Source organism: Sorghum bicolor, chromosome 2 (assembly GCF_000003195.3).
Source record: "Sorghum bicolor cultivar BTx623 chromosome 2, Sorghum_bicolor_NCBIv3, whole genome shotgun sequence".
NCBI classification, from domain to species: domain Eukaryota; kingdom Viridiplantae; phylum Streptophyta; class Magnoliopsida; order Poales; family Poaceae; genus Sorghum; species Sorghum bicolor.
Genome location: NC_012871.2, coordinates 66685792 through 66704835, shown reverse-complemented (window position 1 = coordinate 66704835; position 19044 = coordinate 66685792). Strand labels below are relative to the sequence as shown.

At 43.8% G+C, this 19044-nt stretch overlaps 2 protein-coding genes across 2 annotated transcripts; one reads left to right on the top strand and one right to left on the bottom strand.

Annotated features, from left to right (window-relative positions):
* On the top strand, positions 2462-8838 carry LOC8074166. Its single transcript, XM_002462744.2, has 10 exons — positions 2462-3143; positions 3765-3801; positions 3992-4067; positions 4159-4204; positions 4302-4400; positions 6741-6809; positions 6895-7288; positions 7437-7591; positions 7727-8234; positions 8343-8838. Exons 1-10 carry the CDS (start codon positions 2841-2843, stop codon positions 8408-8410), a joined length of 1755 nt encoding a protein of 584 aa, XP_002462789.1. The 5' UTR covers positions 2462-2840; the 3' UTR covers positions 8411-8838.
* Positions 16338-17317, bottom strand: LOC8074165 (vacuolar protein sorting-associated protein 37B). Its single transcript, XM_021453577.1, has 3 exons — positions 17003-17317; positions 16846-16918; positions 16338-16708 (listed from the first exon to the last, which is right to left on the bottom strand). Exons 1-3 carry the CDS (start codon positions 17315-17317, stop codon positions 16338-16340), a joined length of 759 nt encoding a protein of 252 aa, XP_021309252.1.

The window sequence follows — 19044 nt, the reverse complement described above, 5'->3', positions numbered from 1 at the left end:
CAGTCTCAACATCTCCTGGATCAGTGGATCTCCATCTCAAATCCCACAGCAAAATAAGACAGTATGTAAACATGCATCCTTTCTCCGTTTCATCACTACATGGAGTAGTGCGGGGCAGGACAAGCAGACTCGCAGCAGTGAGGCCCAAGAAGGCGGCCGAGCTTAGAGGAGAGAACGAAATGGGTATCTGTTATCTGGCAATGGCTACCACTGGATTTCCGATTTGCTCCTTCTCAACGTCTTAGCTTCCAAGATATACTACGTATTTCCTTGGAAAGATTGCATACCAAAGATAGGTTATGAAAAAAAAATACAAAGCAAAACTTGAAAGGAAAAATAGAAACCTTGTGTCCATTTAATCGAACACATTGACTGCAACATCCATGGAAGCATTGATGCCGGCATTGAGCTTGATGGCCACCGGCGATGGCAAGCACACAGGAGCAGGTGGGGTTGGATGTTGCAGATGATCTCTCCCTTGACTTTCAGACCTCTGTTGGCCCTTTGCTAATGGGCGCAGGCGCAACGGAAGGAGCCTGCCCTAGCTCCGAGCTTGGATGCGTAGTCATGGCTTGGACTGATGAATCCTCTTCTCTATCGAAAACTGTTTGTCGTCGCTGAAGTGCTTCACGGTGGACAGGACAGCCGGATAAAGGTGTCCAGTTGTATCTTGAAGTGGTCGCCGAGGATGACGGTGACGACGAAGATAACCTAGAGACCACCCTGGGTGTGGATGGCTATGGAGCACTGGCGCCGCTATCCATCTGCGTCGTGCGCCAGGCAAGGACACTGCCGGTTCTCCATGAGGGGTCGCAACGGGCAGTGGATTTGGGAGGCAGCGGGGCGGCGTGACAGTGGACCAGTGGTGTAGTTTTTTTTTTTTATTGCGCTCAGACATGCGTGGGCGCGGGTGGGAGCGAGGCGGGGCGAAGGAGTTGTTGACGATTCCATTTTCATCTTTTTAGGAGTAGAGATGGCGCGGCCATGCCTCTCAGTCTCTGCAGATCTGCTCGCCTCGCACCCGAGCCCCTTGCTTCTTGGCGCCGCTAGTCACCCACCTTGGAGTTAGGGGTAGGCGGCGACAAGTCGTGCAACAAAAACTGTAACCGGATTTGACTTACGACATCTACTGCTGCTTCAGCCTCGAGCATCCATTTTTCGTTAGGAGTCAGTCGTATAGTTTTGACTTTTAATTATCTCGCCAAGTGGATATTAATGCTGCTAGTGCTACGTCATCGCTGCCTTTGCTCTGACTGATGTCGCCTGCCATAGGCTTCGGGCCAAGCTTTCTTTGGGCATGTGCGTCAGCATTCAGCAAGGCCGGGTGCGGGTTAACGGTGAAAGTACCAGGACAGCACCAGGTTCTCAGTCTCTCGGACACCATGTGGCACTGTTTTTTCTTTTCTTTTCTTTTTTTTTTTGGCCCCTTGCGTGAAAACCACATGGAGGAGATACTTTTGCTTTTCCTTTTGCGTGGGAGCCACCGCACTATGATCCTCTTTTCCAAATTCGAAAAGCAGCTATATACCACCTATAGAACCAGGGCTTATATATGGATGGAAATGGTTTAGATAATTTTGGACTAACTGATATGAAATTTTAAATATATGTAGAAGAATTTTAGATATCCACATGAGCATAGACAATCTAAACCCCCATTGTATGCGGATCCAGGGCAGTTCATTATCGACAAATCCGACTACTTGAAAGCCTATGATGTTTGAAAATCTAAAAAATTATAATGAATTTTACGTATCATGGGTCTGCTCTGCAGCTCGTGTACCGCACCATGGTCCCAAACAGGACCATTGGCGTTCTATGGCTATCTTCTCCACTTGTCCATTAGTAATTTTGTACATAATCATATTATCAGCCTATTTAAGTCCACTTCTAGTTCGACTTTGGTCCGTACCATTTCTAGCATAAAAAAACATATGCATAGATGGATTAGCACACTCCCATTCACTTTCATATTAGCTAACTAGCAAAAGCATGGGGACTTTAATTCCGTTCACAACTCTTGAGTGACAGGACTGCGTTACAGCAATTCTTTCTCCACCCTGGAATGGTGATCTTTCCCAAATTTAGGACGACAAGGTCTACATCTATTGCCATCCTGTATTTTTCAAATGTGCTCTATCATTTTTTTTCTTCTAGATTGGTGGACATTGCAGAATATATAGCATCACATCACCTATTTTTGAGATTTAAGGATTCATTATGACACACTGTAAGATCTGTAAAAGCAAAATCGATAAAGATCATAAATCCTAATCCTAAATCACGCGGGGGGATTCTCGTGCTTCGGTGCACGTCACAGGATCATAGAACTAGCTAAAATAGTTTCTATATGACTAAAAATGGTGGATATATAGAATCTAGATTCTTATTCGGCAGCCCAGGTGGCTTGATTTCGTAGTGACATAGGAGTACTCTATAAAGATTATATGCTCCCCCTGGTGCTGCACAATCGACGTCCATGTTGTCACGCTCTGATCGACCCCTGGTACCGTACACCAGATCGGTAGCACACACTGCGCGGTTCGGCCGCTCACGCAAGAGACACATCGCCCAGTGAAGCTGCTGTACACACACCACACCACACCACACCACACCTCCCGTCCCGCTGGCGCACACGCTCCTCACGTGCTCGCCCGCCCGCACCCGAAACGTCCCAAGGAAAAGAGGGAGAAAACCCACCGAAAAGTCTACCACCCACCTCCCCCTGCTCGCTCGGCTCACGCCCCCCAACACGCAACGCAACGACGCCCCTCACAAAAACGAACAGGGGGGGCCAAAAAGGAAAAAAAATAAAGGAAAAGAACGCCGACGGGACAGGAATGGGCAAGCAGCAGCAGGCGCCACCGTCGCGGCGGTCCCCGGCGATGTCGGCGCCTCCGCCGCCGAAGCGCCGGAAGAAGAAGGGCCGGCCGTCCCTGCTCGACCTCCAGAAGCGGAGCCTCCGCCTCGAGCAGCAGCTCCAGGAGCAGCAGCAGCAGAAGATAAAGCCGCAGGGGCGAGGACGCGCCAACCGCCGGGGCGCCGGCTCCGCGGACGAGGACGACGACGGGCCCGCCTCCGGCTCCGGCCGCCGCGAGAAGAAGCTGCGCCTCGTCATGGGCCTCCACGACGGATCAGCCAAGGTGGGCGCCCCTCGCTCTTCCCCCCTCCCCTCCCTCGATCTGAGCCGAATCCGACCCAATTCTGTCGATCCCGCGCGGAATTTGCCTAATTTGGGCGCTCCGGCCTCGGGCCGCGTACGGATCTGCGCAGCCGCGCGCCGCCCGAGGAATTTTCTTTGCTATTTTTGGCATGGAAAAGGCGGCATTTATTTATTTATCTCCGTAGCGATGGGCACAGTGACGCAGTGGTCAACTCCGCTCCGCTCAGACCAGCCTGAGTGGCGAGGAGTTCTCCCAATCATTTGGGATAATCCTAAACCCTCGCTATAGTCTCATCGCCTTGTCGTGGCAACACAATAATTGGCGCAATTTTTTTAAACGCCCCGGCTCCGAGCTTTTAAAGGCGTGCGCTTTTCGGGTTTGGTTTTTGGCAGCTTCTAGCGCCAAATTCCACTGCATTTAGCGCGCTCTCGTTAGATTTTTGTACTTGGTAACTGGCCCTGGTAAACGAAAGCTTACCCCACCTTTTCTGCTGCTTTTTTTTCCCCTACTCCGGGGAGGTTTTCGATGCTCGTAAAGATTTTAATTTCGTATATGTTCTGTTTAATATATCTTTTTTTATCTTAACCGCTGCTGCCGCAGGGAGAAAAGACGAGGAAAGCGACGGATGGGCGTGAAGGTTGGTGCTCCTTGCTCTGTGGCATTTACTCTGCAGATTTCCGCAGGCAAAAAAAAACCTGGACAAATGTGCACAAAGATGCCATTTTAAATTCTGTTACTGTTGGAGGCATTCCAATTTTCTCGTCTTTAATTAATGCTCGTGCCTCTGTTTGCCCTGTGCCCATGGCTTGGATTTGTTCATTCGACAGAGCCGTCAGATTCCGGGCCCACAACACCTTTGCCGAACAAAAAGTTGTTGATCTTCATCCTCGACAGGCTACAGAAGTGAGTTGCTGTGCTCGTTGCTTGTTCTTCCTTCGGCTCCCCATACTCAGCTCCAGGACCTCTCATCTTTGTGTGTCCTGGTTTCTTGCAGGAAGGATACGTATGGTGTATTTTCAGAGCCTGTTGATCCTGAAGAGGTTTGTTTGCTTTAGAAGTGATGATGCTATATGTTTGTTTTCTTTGTTTTGATTACTGAAACTGCTGATTTACCTGTTCATGTCCAATTATGGCCAGCTACCTGACTATCATGACATTATAAAGCATCCAATGGATTTTTCGACAATACGAAAGAAGCTCGATAAGGGGGCCTATTCCAACTTGGAGCAATTTGAGGTGGGTTACAGGATTTCTTTAGATTGATCTTTTTTTATTGGATTTTCCTTAAATCAGCCAGCAAATTGTGGCTGTTTGCTTGGTAATAGCTAGTAATAAGCTGTTGTCCGTCATTCAAAGTTTGGTCATTAACTCTTTGTACTGTTTGCCACTGGGACCTCTTGCTCTACGCCTCTACCCTGGTTGCATGTTTTAGGAGCTGATGTTTAGTCTCATGGCATCTAGGTTTTCCTGTTAGGTATTTTCTCAGATGGTGTTCCATGTGTACTGAATCCCATAACTCTAGACCTGATTTTTCTTGGCAATATAATCAGTTTCGAGATTGGTACAACATATATACTTTATCATGTAAATTCTCTTTACAACTAATTTAGAAATGTAAATTTTAAATCAAGTTTAGTCTGGTGATGTTCTTGTTCGAGTGAAGCAATTACACCTAGGATCTATTTTATTGGTTCCATAAGAGCATCTTTACTAGCAAAAAGTTTGTCCAACGCTATGTTTTAGGACCTATACAGTATTGTTTCATTGAGCACTGTTCACCTAAACGGTGTTTACACACTGTTTAAATGCACGGTGGTATGCCATTTCTGTTTAATCAACCGTTTATCCCGTTTAAATGGCCGTTTTGTCTGTTTAGCCCAAATAATGGCTAAAGGGCAAGTGACCAACTGTTTACCGTTTACCATTTAGGATAACACTACTATTCAGTTGCTCTACTTAGGCATATAAAACCAGTAACTTGAAGGGAAGACCTGTTTCTTGTTCGAGGTTCTGTGGTGTATCCTTTACTTGTTTTTCGGCAGTTCAAGCGCTGAGATTAACATCTGATATAGACTGAGACAGAACTGTACTAGGTTAGCAGACAACCTATTACCTTCCTTTTTTTTTTTTATTGTGTTATGGACCCTAACTTTTCTCGGGCATGATTTCTCTGGTTTCTGCTTTTCAACTATCTGACTGAGTTTAAATTATATATATAGTTATACATTTATTCTGCTGATGTGCCTAGAAGAAACTCTCAAATACTCTGAGGTATCCCTGTCAATTTTGTTTGATGCAATGTAGGATTGCGATCTTAAGTTCTTAACAGCATGGTCAATAGCAGAAGATTTTACACATTAGAAACTTGCTAAGTGAACACTCATTTGACCACCTAGTTGTACTTGCACGAGATCATCTAAGGCAGCTGGGATATCAATGTTCTCTTGCAAGTTTACACACTAGAAACTTGCTAAAAGAACACTAATATATGGTTCCATACATGAAACTAGGCAGGAAATCAGTATTCTGTTTGAAAATATATGAGCACAAGAAGTGCACATTATACAATGTAATGTTGTAAATACAGTAGTTTTATTATTATTATTATTATTATGGTAAAGATGGTCAACATGCTCTTAGAAAATATGAAATGTCCTTATCTCTTTAGAAGAGATGTCTTGATGCATTTTTGGTAGTATGTGACAAGACGGGGATGGACTCATACACCATATAATGCGTTAAGTTCAAATATCATCTAGGATTTAAAGTTCTAGATGTGCTTTTGATAGCATACGTCCTTCCCTTTTGCAAGTCATTCATGCCATGTTTTGGAAGGTAGCATATTAGATAATTATAGATGTTTGCTCAACAAAAAAACTCAGAGCCCACTTGCATTGTTTATGCCAATTTATGTTGGCAAATCATATTCAAGCTGTACCTTTGTTGCTAATTCATTAGTTATTATGAAGTATGTTGGACCTCAGTTGGAATTATGTGTTGTTTGAAAGATGAGGCAGGCATTTGGTAAAATGATATGATTTCAACCTTTGTAATGCCTGAACAGGACACTATGCTTTATCACCATTTTTAAGCTTTTAGCTAATGAATTTACTTAATGCTGACTTGCTACTTCATAAGTATCCCATGTGTATATACTGTTATAACATCATGGGTTTTCCAACTTGCATTTTTGCCACCCATTGGACTGTGTTGCATGGAACATCATTAACGCAAGCCGCTTTTATCCCATAATCTTCTATGTTCAAACATCTTTGCTGAACATCTCTTAAGAATGAAATTGCTAGGCAGTGCACATTTGAGTACTGGTGTGTTACTGTTTAACCAAATCTGCACACTGTACCATGTGTATTCTCAGTGCTTGTTGAAAGCATTATGCCTTATTCTTGCAGTCCTGCTAGCAGAATATCACATTTTGTTCTGGAATGAATATGAATATTTGGTATTGCTTTTATTATTCCTGCAGTTCTGCTGCAAAGTACTATTTCTTTCCTGGCCTCAGAATGCTAATGACGTTTTATCAATATCATTCAACTTGACTGGAATTTCAATTTACAGGATGATGTGTTCCTGATAAGCTCCAATGCGATGTGCTACAATTCACCAGATACAATATACTATCGACAGGTCAAACATTAAGCCTACATGTCATGATCTTTGAATATAATTACGAGTTATGGTGTATTTAACATCCATATGCCATGCATAACAGGCACGGGGTATTCAAGAGATAGCGAAAAAGGATTTTGAGAATCTTAGGCAAGATAGTGATGCCAGTGAACCAGAACCGGAACCAGAACCCGAGCCGGAGCCAGAACTAGAAGAACCAAAGCCACAGCCTCGCAGGGGCAGACCTCCAAACAAGAACAATGCCAAACAGAAAGTTGGGAAGCCACCAGCAGAACGTGCTACTGCAGATTTCTCTGGTGCAACACTTGCTACTGCAGCAAATATTGGACGCCATGCACAGGCAGATTTTGATCTGTCACGAAGAGTAATAGATAAAGCAATGATTGCAGATGTGTTGAGAGCTTCTTTTGCCAATCAAAGGAATCAGCACAACTGGTCTGGCGAGCGGAAATTCGAAAGAATTGAAGATTACTCAGGTTTAACTTATTTTTTTTCTCGTTCTTACTAAAAGCGTCTTTTGAAGGGTAAACATGTAATGAGTACTAACTGAACAAAGAACTAGGCATCCAATCTGGCCAATTCAATTTTCTTTTAACCTTCGTCGTGGTCGCTCTTTTCTTCCAGGTTATGGGGGTACATGGTCCGCAAAAATGGGAAAGAGGCCAATTCTGATGGAAGATAGTCGCCGAAGCACATATTATGACACTCAACCATCCAGTTCAATATATGAGCTGCCGGTATCGTCCTCCTACAATGGGACTAAGAAGCTGCTAGTACCAGTTGAGTGTCCAATCCAAATTCTGGCCTATATAAAGTAACTGATGATATACTAATATAATTTCAAACTCCTATTAACATTAGAGAACAGTAAGACACGATTGTCCACACTTTAACACAATGTTTTTTTTTATCAGGTTGGGGTTCAGTTACAGCAGTCCTATTCCCGCAGCCTGGCACGATTTGCTGCACAACTTGGTCCTGTGGGCTGGGAAATTGCATCAAAACGAATTGAACGAAGCCTTGCACCTGGAACAAAGTTTGGTCGTGGCTGGGTAGGAGATGGTGAAACACCAAACTCATTTCAGCCACCTGTACTAGCTGCATTTTCAGAAACAATGACACCACCAAGCAGTATAGCAGCATCAGGTGAGCAGCCATCTATGAACGCCCCCCCTGCCACAGGGGCCTGTGCTGGCAACGTAAGCCATCCGGCGGGATCTCAACCACATGCTATGCCATATGCTTCTACCAGCACAGCGCAGAGGATGAATTCTGAAGCATTAGCAAGCCAGCAATGTGGATCAGTACCACAGATTTCGATAAACCGAGGTGAACGTGCTGTTGAGATGAAGGGCACCCCTAATAATCTTCACGGACACCCGGGCATGCAGCAAACTGTGAATGGTTTCAATGCCGTTCCAGGTGCTAACCCAGACTCTTAACTACACTTGTATGCTTAATGTTCCATTAATCTCATGCCCATTTTAGTTCAAAGTTCATGACCCTTCAAAGCTTTCTTCCCTTTTTCAGGACCGATGATGTTCCCACCTGCCGCTCAACTGGTGGTGAATCAGATGCAGACACATACGGCTGATTGAGTAACAAGTAGAAATTGAATCTACATTGTCAACATGACATTTGGATTGTGCCCGCTTCCAGTCAGTCAGTCGCGGGCACCAAGCGACGATGGTGGATGGCCTTAGACCGCACCCTGCCAGTGGCTTGGCACCCACCAACCTCGACATTGGGGGGGTTTGGTCGCTGTTGATCCGTTGCGCCGTAACCCGGTGCTGCAACTGTGAGCCTGTTGTGTAATTGCGTAAGTAGTAATTAGGATGATAACGTGCATAGATGTGTCAGGGTTGATGTTGTAACAGAGTTGAGTTGCAGTTTGGAGATTTAGCGATCCTGAATGTGTAGTAGAAAAAACCACAGGGTAAACGAAACATCTGTATAGATTATTCAGGAGTTTTTTTTTTAGCGTTTTGGTGACTGGTCGCAGACGCAGATGCGACCGAGCATGAAATCGTGCGAATCAGATTGTCTGTTGTTTCTATACATCAAATCTGACGGTGTCCCCGGATTGCCGGTGGTGGTGAGTCAAGTCGGCAGCAGGTGCCCCGCCGCCGGCGCCGCCTAGAACTGCGTCGTCCCCGAAACCGAGGTCGAAGCCGAGTTGGCCTTCCAGCAGCGGCGCTTCATCATGCAAGATGCAAAGCAGATTCACAGCACCCATTCACTTCCGCTGTAACGCCGCGACAATTGCCTGGGCCGTGCCGTCCGCCTGGGCGTCGGACTTGGACTCGGAGGCGGCGGCTTCTGGTTTCCGGCAGCAGCGGGTCGCTCGGTAGCCATGGCTCCGGCACCGTTGGGAACAAGCGCCTCCTCCTCCTGCTCAATCTTCATGGACCGCAACGTCTCCCTGAGCGCGGTCACCGGGACATGAGGACGAGGACAAGGAGAAGGCTCCTGGTGCTGGTGCTGGGCAGCCGGTTGCTCGCGGGCCGTGGCTCCAGGTGGGTTCGCCGCGGAATCAAGGGTCTCCTCCTGCCGCGCATTGATCTTCCTGCGCCCTGCGAACACGTACCAGCATTTCCGGCAGCAGCAGCGGAGGAAGACGGCGCCACACAGCAGCAGCAGCAGCAGCGTGACGGCGGCGCAGCACAGGGCGACCACCAGGCACGTCAAGCCTGCGGAAATGTTCCGCGACGCCGCCTCGCGTTCCTCCATATAGGCCGCCTCTAATTCGCTTGGGCGCTGGGCCTCTCTCTCTCAGGTTACGAAACGAGCTGAGGCCTTCACCCCGAAATCCAAAAAGTTTTCAAGATTCCCTGTCACATCGAATCTTGCGGCACATGCATGAAGCATTAAATATAGACGAAAACAAAAACTAATCACAAAGTTTGACTGTAAATCACGAGACGAATCTTTTGACTCTAGTTAGTCTATGATTGGACAATATTTACCACAAACAAACGAAAGTGCTACAGTTCCGAAAACTTTTCGGTTTTCAGAACTAAACAAGGCCTGAATGAACTTGTTCGTCGTCTCTGTTGACGTAGTACATATAAACAACCCGCGCGCGGGAAGTGTCCGCGGGCGGCGGCCCGACCGTCCTCGGCTCCGTCCGATTCGTACTCGTGTTTTGGCGTGTTGCGTTGCGTATCCCGGCCATAACCAGTATCCGTGTCCTTGTTGATTTGGATTTTAATAGCAATTGATGGCTCGTGCTGCAGGAGCGGGTCTCGCCGGAGGGATATAACCTCCCCGGAACGGGAAGGAGAAAGAAGAAAATGGAAAGGACGTGGACTTGGGCGGAGTCGACTGACGACGAGTAAGGCCTTGTTAGTTCCAAAAAATTTTTTAAAATTTTTCAGATTTTTCGTCACATCGAATCTTTAGACACATGCATGCATGAAGTATTAAATATAGACAAAAATAAAAACTAATTGCACAGTTTGGTCGAAATTGACGAGACGAATCTTTTGAGCCTAGTTGGTCTATGATTGGACAATATTTGCCAAATACAAACGAAAGAGCTACAGTGTCGATTTTATAAAATATTTTGTAACTAAACAAGGCCTAAAGGTACGCAGGCACAGCACGATGCACCCTGCAAGAACGCACGTGAAGCTAGCTTTTTTCCACAATAGCATTACTTGAAAATAGTTTCTTTATGTGTTAGATTTTGTTGGTACTTTCTCCATGCGTTTCAATTGTGTGTCCACGGCACGAACTCCATGTAGTGACATACTCCCTCCGTCCCTTTAAAAGAGTCGTTCAAGGATTCAAATGTTGTCCCAGAAAAAACGTCGTTGGGCTGTGTTACAGGTCCTAGATACAGGTGCCGTACGAGCAGTTGTCTATGTCCACTGACCGGCGGCTAGCTCCCAGCCTATCCCTTGGCTCCTCCCATTTCAAATCGTGTTGTTGCTTGTACTACTAGTAATACTTTTTACCAGCTATAATAGGGGTATGCAGGTACTTTATCACCTTCCTTGGTACAAGTGCTTTGCTCCCAAACGACAGTATTTATGGGACAGAGGGAGTATATAGCGTCTATCATTTTCTTGGCTTAAATCTATTGTCCTCTCTCTCTCTCTCTCTCCCACTTCATTTTTTCCAACTACTATCCTATGTGGATGTGCAATTTCTTGCAAGATCAAGTCTACATAGCCATCAATTTTCTTTTAGTGAGCTCCATTTCTCACTACATCTACTATCCAATTATTTTATAAATTTTTCAATTTATTCGTTGTCACAACGACTCGATCGTGACATCCTGCATCACAATCTTATATTTTTGAGATTTGTATGATAATTTCTGCATTTTCTACATCGAACAGTCCATAAATAGTAGTTCAAACCTACTAAGTTTGCATAGACACAACATTTATTGGACAATCCAATAATGCATATTGTACAACCTGATATATGATAGCCATGCACCAAATGGTGAGTTAATAAACTCTAACCACTCGGGGGCCCACCAGTCTAGGTATCTCCCTTTTCTGACTTGAACCCACCACAAGCCTCCCCCCTCTTATGTCACTCTCTCATTCTCTCTCTCTCTCTCTCTCTCTCTCCCCTCACCAAGCCAAGGAAGGGAGAGCATCAAAGATCAGCCATGAAGCTCACCATCAAAGATCCAAGAAGGGGATTTCAAGGAGCAAGGGAAGGAAAATGACGAACTATGAGCATCCCACACTCCTAAGGAGATTGTACTGCTTCTTGTCCATATTTTGGTAAACACCAAACCGAGCTCCATCACCTTGAGATCCTAGAGACCAAGACTGAGATAGTTCATCACCTAGAAACTTCTAAATTAGTTTTTTGTGAACCAAACCAATGTAGATCAATGTACATTGCTAGATGTGGCCTAGAGAACCTTAGGAACACTTCTGCAAAGTCTCATGCACATGCAAGAACCCTAGACACACTTTTCACCCACGAAATCATTTAGAACACCTTCATAGTGACTTCTCGATCAGTTTGATCCCACTATCGGACAGTTCGATAACTCACACTGAGTCCCAATACCCTATGCATAAACTTCCTAGATTTCTCAAATACTCCAAACATAACTATCATATGGTTCGTCTAACTTTCTCACTCCATTCAAGAGAGGTTGTTCTAATGTATGTGTTATCAGATAGTCCAACCTTACTCATCGGTTAGTTTGATAACCCTAACACTTAGTGTTTTCTATTCAGTCAGGTTCATGAGTTAACGGGTAGTCTGCCAGACCTCATCGAGTAGTCCGATTAATTCTCCATCTCAAACACAAAAGCACTAGAAACTTGCACAAGTTACCGTACAATTCAATCCCACTCATCAGATGTTTCGATAGGCTAAAGACTTAGACCTTTGGGATGGGTGGATGACCCAAACTCTTTGGGTCGTTCGTAGCCTGTAACCTAACCATTCGAGGACCATCAGACCATCCGATACCCCATACCGGACCGTCTGATCATACCTTGACAACGCCTATTTGTCTACACTATAACATAAAAGTTATAGACATCTAGTATTATTTATACTTAACCATACTCATGTCAAAGCATATCATATCAAGTACAAACATTCCATTTTACTCATATATGTCACGCATAATATAGAAGATGAAGTGATTGAGGAGGAGACCATGGAGAATGATGTAGTCTGAGAATCTGAGTGTGCAGCACCATCCCCTGAGATCCAAGGGAGGCTCCAAAGCTTATATTCTATTTTTATTTTACATATTACATTTAATTTGATTGTGTTAAGCATTTATACTTATGTTAACACAATACTAGAAACCTACATAACTTACCCTAAGCTTATGCCTTGTACTTGTTTCCTTTACCTACCTTGTATCATGTTTGTTGTTAATTTCGCTAAAATTTGGCTTATGTTGATGCTGATGGTGAAATGTTGTGAGAGGAAAATACTGTTTTTTCGGTGAAAGTACTTCAAAAATAGTGTTGCAAAACAGGACAAATGGTTACTACATAATTAATGCTTAGTATGCTTAGCAAAGATAGAAGACGAGATAATGATGAGTTTTTCACTTCTCCCACGTTGCAGGAATTATTTATACATTAAACAAGTTTTGAGCAAGAGCCTAAAACTTTATCACTAATGAGAACTTCAATCAAGGATCGAAGAGGTAAAATCATGGCAAGTCTTGGATTAGATGGCGCCGCTTACTGGACCGATTAAGAACCGTGTATCTATGGTAGAAAAATTGAACATAATTTATACAAATCACTTTCTATGGTCCGAATGGTAAGCCGTAGGCTGAGCACTTTTGAAACGAAAACCACCGAGGTTTTTCGGTTTTGGTTTTAGGCCTTGTTCAGTTTCCAAAATTTCCCAAAAAATTACAAGATTTTTCGTCACATCGAATCTTTAGACACATGCATGAAGCATTAAATATAGATGAAAACAAAATCTAATTGCATAGTTTGTCTATAATTTACGAGACAAATCTTTTAAGCCTAGTTAGTTCATAATAATTTGATAAAATTTATCAAATACAAACGAAAATACTATAGTAACCAAAATAAAAAAATTTCATTAACTAAACAAGACCTTAACATCCAAAAACTTCGGACCAACGGAGGAACCAAACAACCGACCTACCAACTGGAGCAGCGACCGTGCGTAGAGCGGAGGCATTTTTTTTAAGATTAAGATTATATAGTACAACGCAGACGCTCAACACACACGCACACTCACCCCTATGAAGACACGTACGCAAATCCTATTCCTATAAGCACCTTTAAAAAACTGAGCCGGCAAGTCTTGAAGTTCACGAAGTCACTACAGGCGCCCATCTGATTCTGAAGGCCAGAGGCGCCACTAGCAGCCCAACAATGAAATGGCCCAACAGGCCAACGCGCTCACTGAGACCCTGTCTCCTAGTGCAGTCGGAGACGGATCCCCTGAGGATTCAATTGGAGTGGTTCAGGTTGCAGGCAGGCTCATTCGCTGCTGTCCGCTAACCCGCATCGTTTGCCGCAAAGTTTATTTACGGGTTTGCGGTCAACCGCTAAGCTATAAACTTTGCGGATAAATTTTCCGCGGACATAATAGACTAGGCGGCTAAACTCGCGAGACCCGCTATACTACATGGAGACTATGTGGATACCGTCTCTCTCCACGTATATACTATAAGAATTTAGAATCTATAAGCTAAACATTTATATCCAGTTAATTAACGAGCACAGATGATACAACTTTGCACTGATCATTTTAATTTTCATATCCCGGCTATCTATATATTGTACGTTCTCAAATATAACAACATCAAGAAGTACATTATAAAAATAAGGACAAATATCCTGTAACAAAAGTTATTATTACTAAATAAAGACATAACGTATGTATTTACTCTTCACTCTTGCGGGCTCTTGTGGGTTCTCGTGAGATTGCTCGTTCGCCCAACGGGCTTGGCGGGGCGTCTAGGCCACGAAAAAATTGCAGCCCGTCCGCAATATCCGCGAAGCCAAATTTTGCGGGGCGAGCGTAAGGATGGCAACGGAGAATTCTCCGTCGGGTTTTGCCTCCCCATCCCCATCCCCGTCCCCGCCAAGGCTCGCGGGGGACGACCCATCCCCGAACCCAAGCGGGGAAAATATACCCGACGGGGTCCCCGTCCCCGCTATACAGAGATTTATAATACTCAAATCAATCAATTATACAGAAGAAAACACATCTTGCAAGAAGAAATAAGATGCTTAGTTTAGAGACCACAACCCCATTGCTTTCAAAATTTGCAAAGAAATCGCATACAAGATCTCACAAATCCATTAAATCCACTCATGCTTGTGTCAGGATGAAAAGTAGACACAAGATGACAAGAGCCACATGCTGCTGCTGCTATCCACTATCAAGATGAGAAATAGGAGACGCAAGATCCATCTTTCCTACAGATTGAAGCACCAAGTAGTAAACTGTAGACGCCACCTGCTGGTATGGCTGGTCTCCTGCATCGGGGCCATCAAAGCTGTGGCCATGGTCTGGCCGGGTCGCTAGGAGCACCGAGCATCGCACGAGCAAGGGAGGGGCGTGGGGAGATGGCCGGCGTAGACTCATGATGGCGTTCAGCACGGCGCGACTGGTGGCAGCGTGCCTTGTGCTCTCGCGGCTGGGGAGTGGTTGAATGGTGGGCGAGGTGGCTGATAAGTTGAGGGATTAGGGTTAGATTTTGTATATATACTTGGACGCTGTTGGGCCTTCGTGGGCTGATTTGAACGGACCTAGAGCCTGCCACGCTATATTCTCTAAAGCGGGGCGGGTTTGCGGGGATCAGGTTCGGGGGATGGATCTCCATCCCCGTCCCCGCCAGCCCCGACGGGGATTGTTTTCCTACCGTTTGGATCCCCGTGGGAGAGAAATTGATCTCTTCCCCGTCCCCTAAGGCCTACTTTGGCAGCGTAGGGGAGTTTTCCCCGGGAACGCAGCCCTGTGCGTGGATTTTTTTGGACATTTGATTCCCACCACTATCCCTAGGGAGATTTCCATGCGGGGGGAGTTTTCCTGTGCTTATTTGGTAGCTCTGTGAGGACTCACGAGAGCAGAGTGAGCTCCGTTGATGCCAAATGACAACGGAGTGGCTCTCAGCATGCTGCTTTGTTTTTTATTGCTGATCGTCACCATTGACTAATTTGAAACAATATCTTAAAAAGTCATTAAAAATCAAGAAAAAACTTAAAAAATATAAGAAATTCATCACAGGCCAATGTTAGAACCACAAAACCATGAATATCTCAGGAATACAAATCTCTCTATACAAATAGAGAGGATACACATGATTGAGCACAAGGTCTACTCCAACAAAAAAATCACTAGAATAAATATTAGTTCACCGTGCCAAAATAAACAAGATGAATTAGGACTCAGTCCCAACATTAGACAAGTAACTGTGCTCAGACATTTCAGGTTACCATAAAAGACAAGTAATTGTGCTTAGACATTTCAGGTTACCAAAATAATACAAATAATTGAGTGACATGAGAAGCCAGCTAGTAAAAACAATTTTCTTCTCGAATCTTGCTTTTGCTTCCACACCAAGAACCCTGCATATATACAAGAAAAAATTAATAGCTAGAGACATACCTAAAGTAAACTAATCTAATATACCGAAGCGACAAAGAAATTTATAGTCATGCATCTACATTATTAATTGTTATTGTTTTTCCTTGAGAGTTAATAAGCCATACCTGGATACAATGACTACAACTACCTTTTTCTTCTCAAATCAAATATTGCCTCCATCAACATTGCCTCCACTGATAGCACTGCAAGTAAGCACAAGGAAAAGCATTAGCAGCTAAGGTACACCAAAGTAAACTAATTCAATGGTAGCTAAGCTTTACCTTGTTTGAGCCAAATCAAGCGAACATTTTTGTTTTTCATTTTCATGAATACCTCCCTATCAATCTCAGATTTGAAGATGTTCATAGCATATGCCTTTTCCACATCAGTAAGTTGCATTGTATCAACTTCATCGAGACATTTGTCAACTGAAAATTGTTCGTCTTATTTCTTCTTTTCTTCGATAGCTTTCATGGTTTTACTTGTTTGTGTCATCTTAAACTGCACAAAACCATCAATAGCAGCACCAAGACTTTGCTTACGCTTTCTCCCACCACTCACTCCTTGATTAGATTCTCCTGTAGACTGAGCTTCATTGTGTGCACTTGAGACATCTAGCCCATCAAAAGGAGTAGTTAGACCTGTGCTCTCAGCTGGAGCAGCTGGAGCAGCGAGAGGAGGTGGAGCAGCTGGAGCAGGTGGAGCAGCTGGAGCAGCGGGAGCAGCTGGGCCAACAGTAGGAACAAGGGGAGCAGCGGGAGCAGGCAGCAAGTGCTCAGTTGATATGAAGTTTAGATCTCCAGTAGCAACACTTCCTATGCAAAAATAATAGTGCACAGTTATACTTCAACTATAGGCATACTATTTTTTAATGGGATGAAATCAATCTATACATGTTTCAAACACTACACCAATACTACAAATTTTTAAAGAGAGGATTCAAATAATATACCCGCATACAATGATGTACACTCATCATATAAAGGAAACGGCTTCTTCTGAAACTTAGCCATCTTTTCGTTATCCTATTTCATACCAAGACAACATTATAGTTAGTGCTTGCAACTAGAATATAGCAGCAATTTTTTGGTTTAGTGAAAAAATCTGACACTGATAAGTTTCTTCCATTTTTCCGGTTCCGCAATGACCATGGCCAATGTGTCATTCCAGCCAACACCACTTTCCTTTCTTGCTACATGTATTGCCTTCCAGCTGCCCTTTAGCTCCTTCTCCTTCTCTTGCAGCTGCTGCTTTGTGAAGCGTGCTAAAGGATACATTTGGGTAAACTTCTCAGAGATACTTCTCCAACCCTCTACGGTCCATCCATTCTGACCCCTGAACAACGGGATATTCACATGATCTCTCATAATGTCAACAAGCCCTTTCTCATATCTAGAGTTCCATGTAGCCCTTTCCTTCGACATTGTTGCAATAAATATTATAGAATGTATTGGAGAACTTATTATAGACTGTTGCATCACAGAATGTATTACATAAATACATAACTTAGAACTCATAAATTATATTCCTAACACTACTATCCTACACATTGTAAGCAGCCCACATCTGATGGGCTATCTGGTCTCGTAGGATATTTCCATGGTTTGATTCCATCTCACTTGGGTAGTTAGTGTCTCCCTCTGGCAAGTCGACATAATCTGATGGGTTGATATTATCAGGTAGGTAGTCAAACCACTCTTCACTCCCATTCAACCCTCTAATGATGTTGTGAAACACAGCAGCAGCTGCTGGAATCTTAACTTGGGATTCAATTGGGTAATGTGTCCCCACTTTCAGAATTGGAAACCGCTTTTTGAGAACCCTAAAGGCCCTCTCAATGTGATTTCGAAGAATCGCATGCCGATGATTGAATAATTCCTTGTAGTTGGCATATGCCTTTCTCCTCTGGCCACGTCTCCTAAACTCACTGAGATGATACTTAACTCCTCGGTAGGGAGCAAGGAATGATGGTGTGTTTGCATATCCACCGTCTACAAGATAGAATTTACCATCCGGCATAGTAAACCCCTTGCCAAGAGCAGACCGCAACACCCCTGCATCTGATGCGGATCCTTCCCAACCAGATGAGATGAAAGTAAACTTCAGGTCGAAGTCACAAGCAAACATTACATTCTGCGATAGTGTAATGAGATGAAAGTAAACTTCAGGTCGAAGTCACAAGCAAAAAGGATATGCAAAGAATCAATTTTCTTATGATCAAGGCAAACCAATATACAGACCACAAGAACGATGACTGCTCAATCTATGTCTTCATCTGCTTTACAGAATGTGGTGAAAGGTCTCTCTAACGTAGAATCTGATATCTTCTGTTCTTTTAGCAATCCCCAAATCTCTTATCTGTAAAATTGTAAGAGAAGACATGAACACTTATTAGGTAAAGGCACTTAACTTGCACTGTTAGAGGAGAGTGGTATAAAAAATCATCATCATTGCACTGGCTAATTTATTATTTGGGATATAACATAAAGCTCTGAAAGAATAACCAGAAAAGGAGAACAAAATATATACATACCATAAAATACAATAAGGGAAACAACGATGATATCGGTAAAGCTGAAAATCGCTCGTGAATTAAGGATTGATGAGAAATGCTGAAGAATTAATGTATTGGTACACATAAAATTCTTACTATGTCACAACTTTTGCTTACTTGGGACAATCTGAAAATTTCCAGTAAATATCGAGATCTCTGATATGTATGTGGCAATGTTCTATCTACATTAAGCAATATCAAGTTGCATTCCGTTGCACTGAACTCAACTTTTTGCCGATGGACAATGCATGGATAAAGTAGACCATACACACCAGCCCAGACAATGATTAGTCCCAATAATAATCACTCTTAATGCTACCAAATGACTCTATTACCTATCATTGTACTCTCTGCGGATTTAACTATATCTGGTGGACTAGCATCCAGCCCTGGTGTAAGCATCCTGCACTGTAAACTACGATGGTGCTGTGCGTGCATATTACAATTTTCATAGCATCATAGACCCTGATTTCGATTTTTAGCTTTCTGCCTTTTGAAATTGGTAAAAACAGATACATGTTTTATGATTGTGTCAATGGAGATAGATGCAGCCATACAGATAAACTAGAAAGCAGAAAAAACAATAGATGCAGCAGG

Coding starts and splice junctions, on each gene's coding strand:
- LOC8074165 (XM_021453577.1), bottom strand. CDS start 17,317: ATGTCGAAGGAAAGGGCTACATGGAACTCTAGATATGAGAAAGGGCTT. Junction 16,919..17,002: donor AATGGAAGAAACTTATCAGT/GTCAGATTTTTT, acceptor GGTATGAAATAG/GATAACGAAAAGATGGCTAA. Junction 16,709..16,845: donor GTGTACATCATTGTATGCGG/GTATATTATTTG, acceptor ATTTTTGCATAG/GAAGTGTTGCTACTGGAGAT.
- LOC8074166 (XM_002462744.2), top strand. CDS start 2,841: ATGGGCAAGCAGCAGCAGGCGCCACCGTCGCGGCGGTCCCCGGCGATG. Junction 4,401..6,740: donor CCAACTTGGAGCAATTTGAG/GTGGGTTACAGG, acceptor TTCAATTTACAG/GATGATGTGTTCCTGATAAG. Junction 7,592..7,726: donor CTAAGAAGCTGCTAGTACCA/GTTGAGTGTCCA, acceptor TTTTTTTATCAG/GTTGGGGTTCAGTTACAGCA.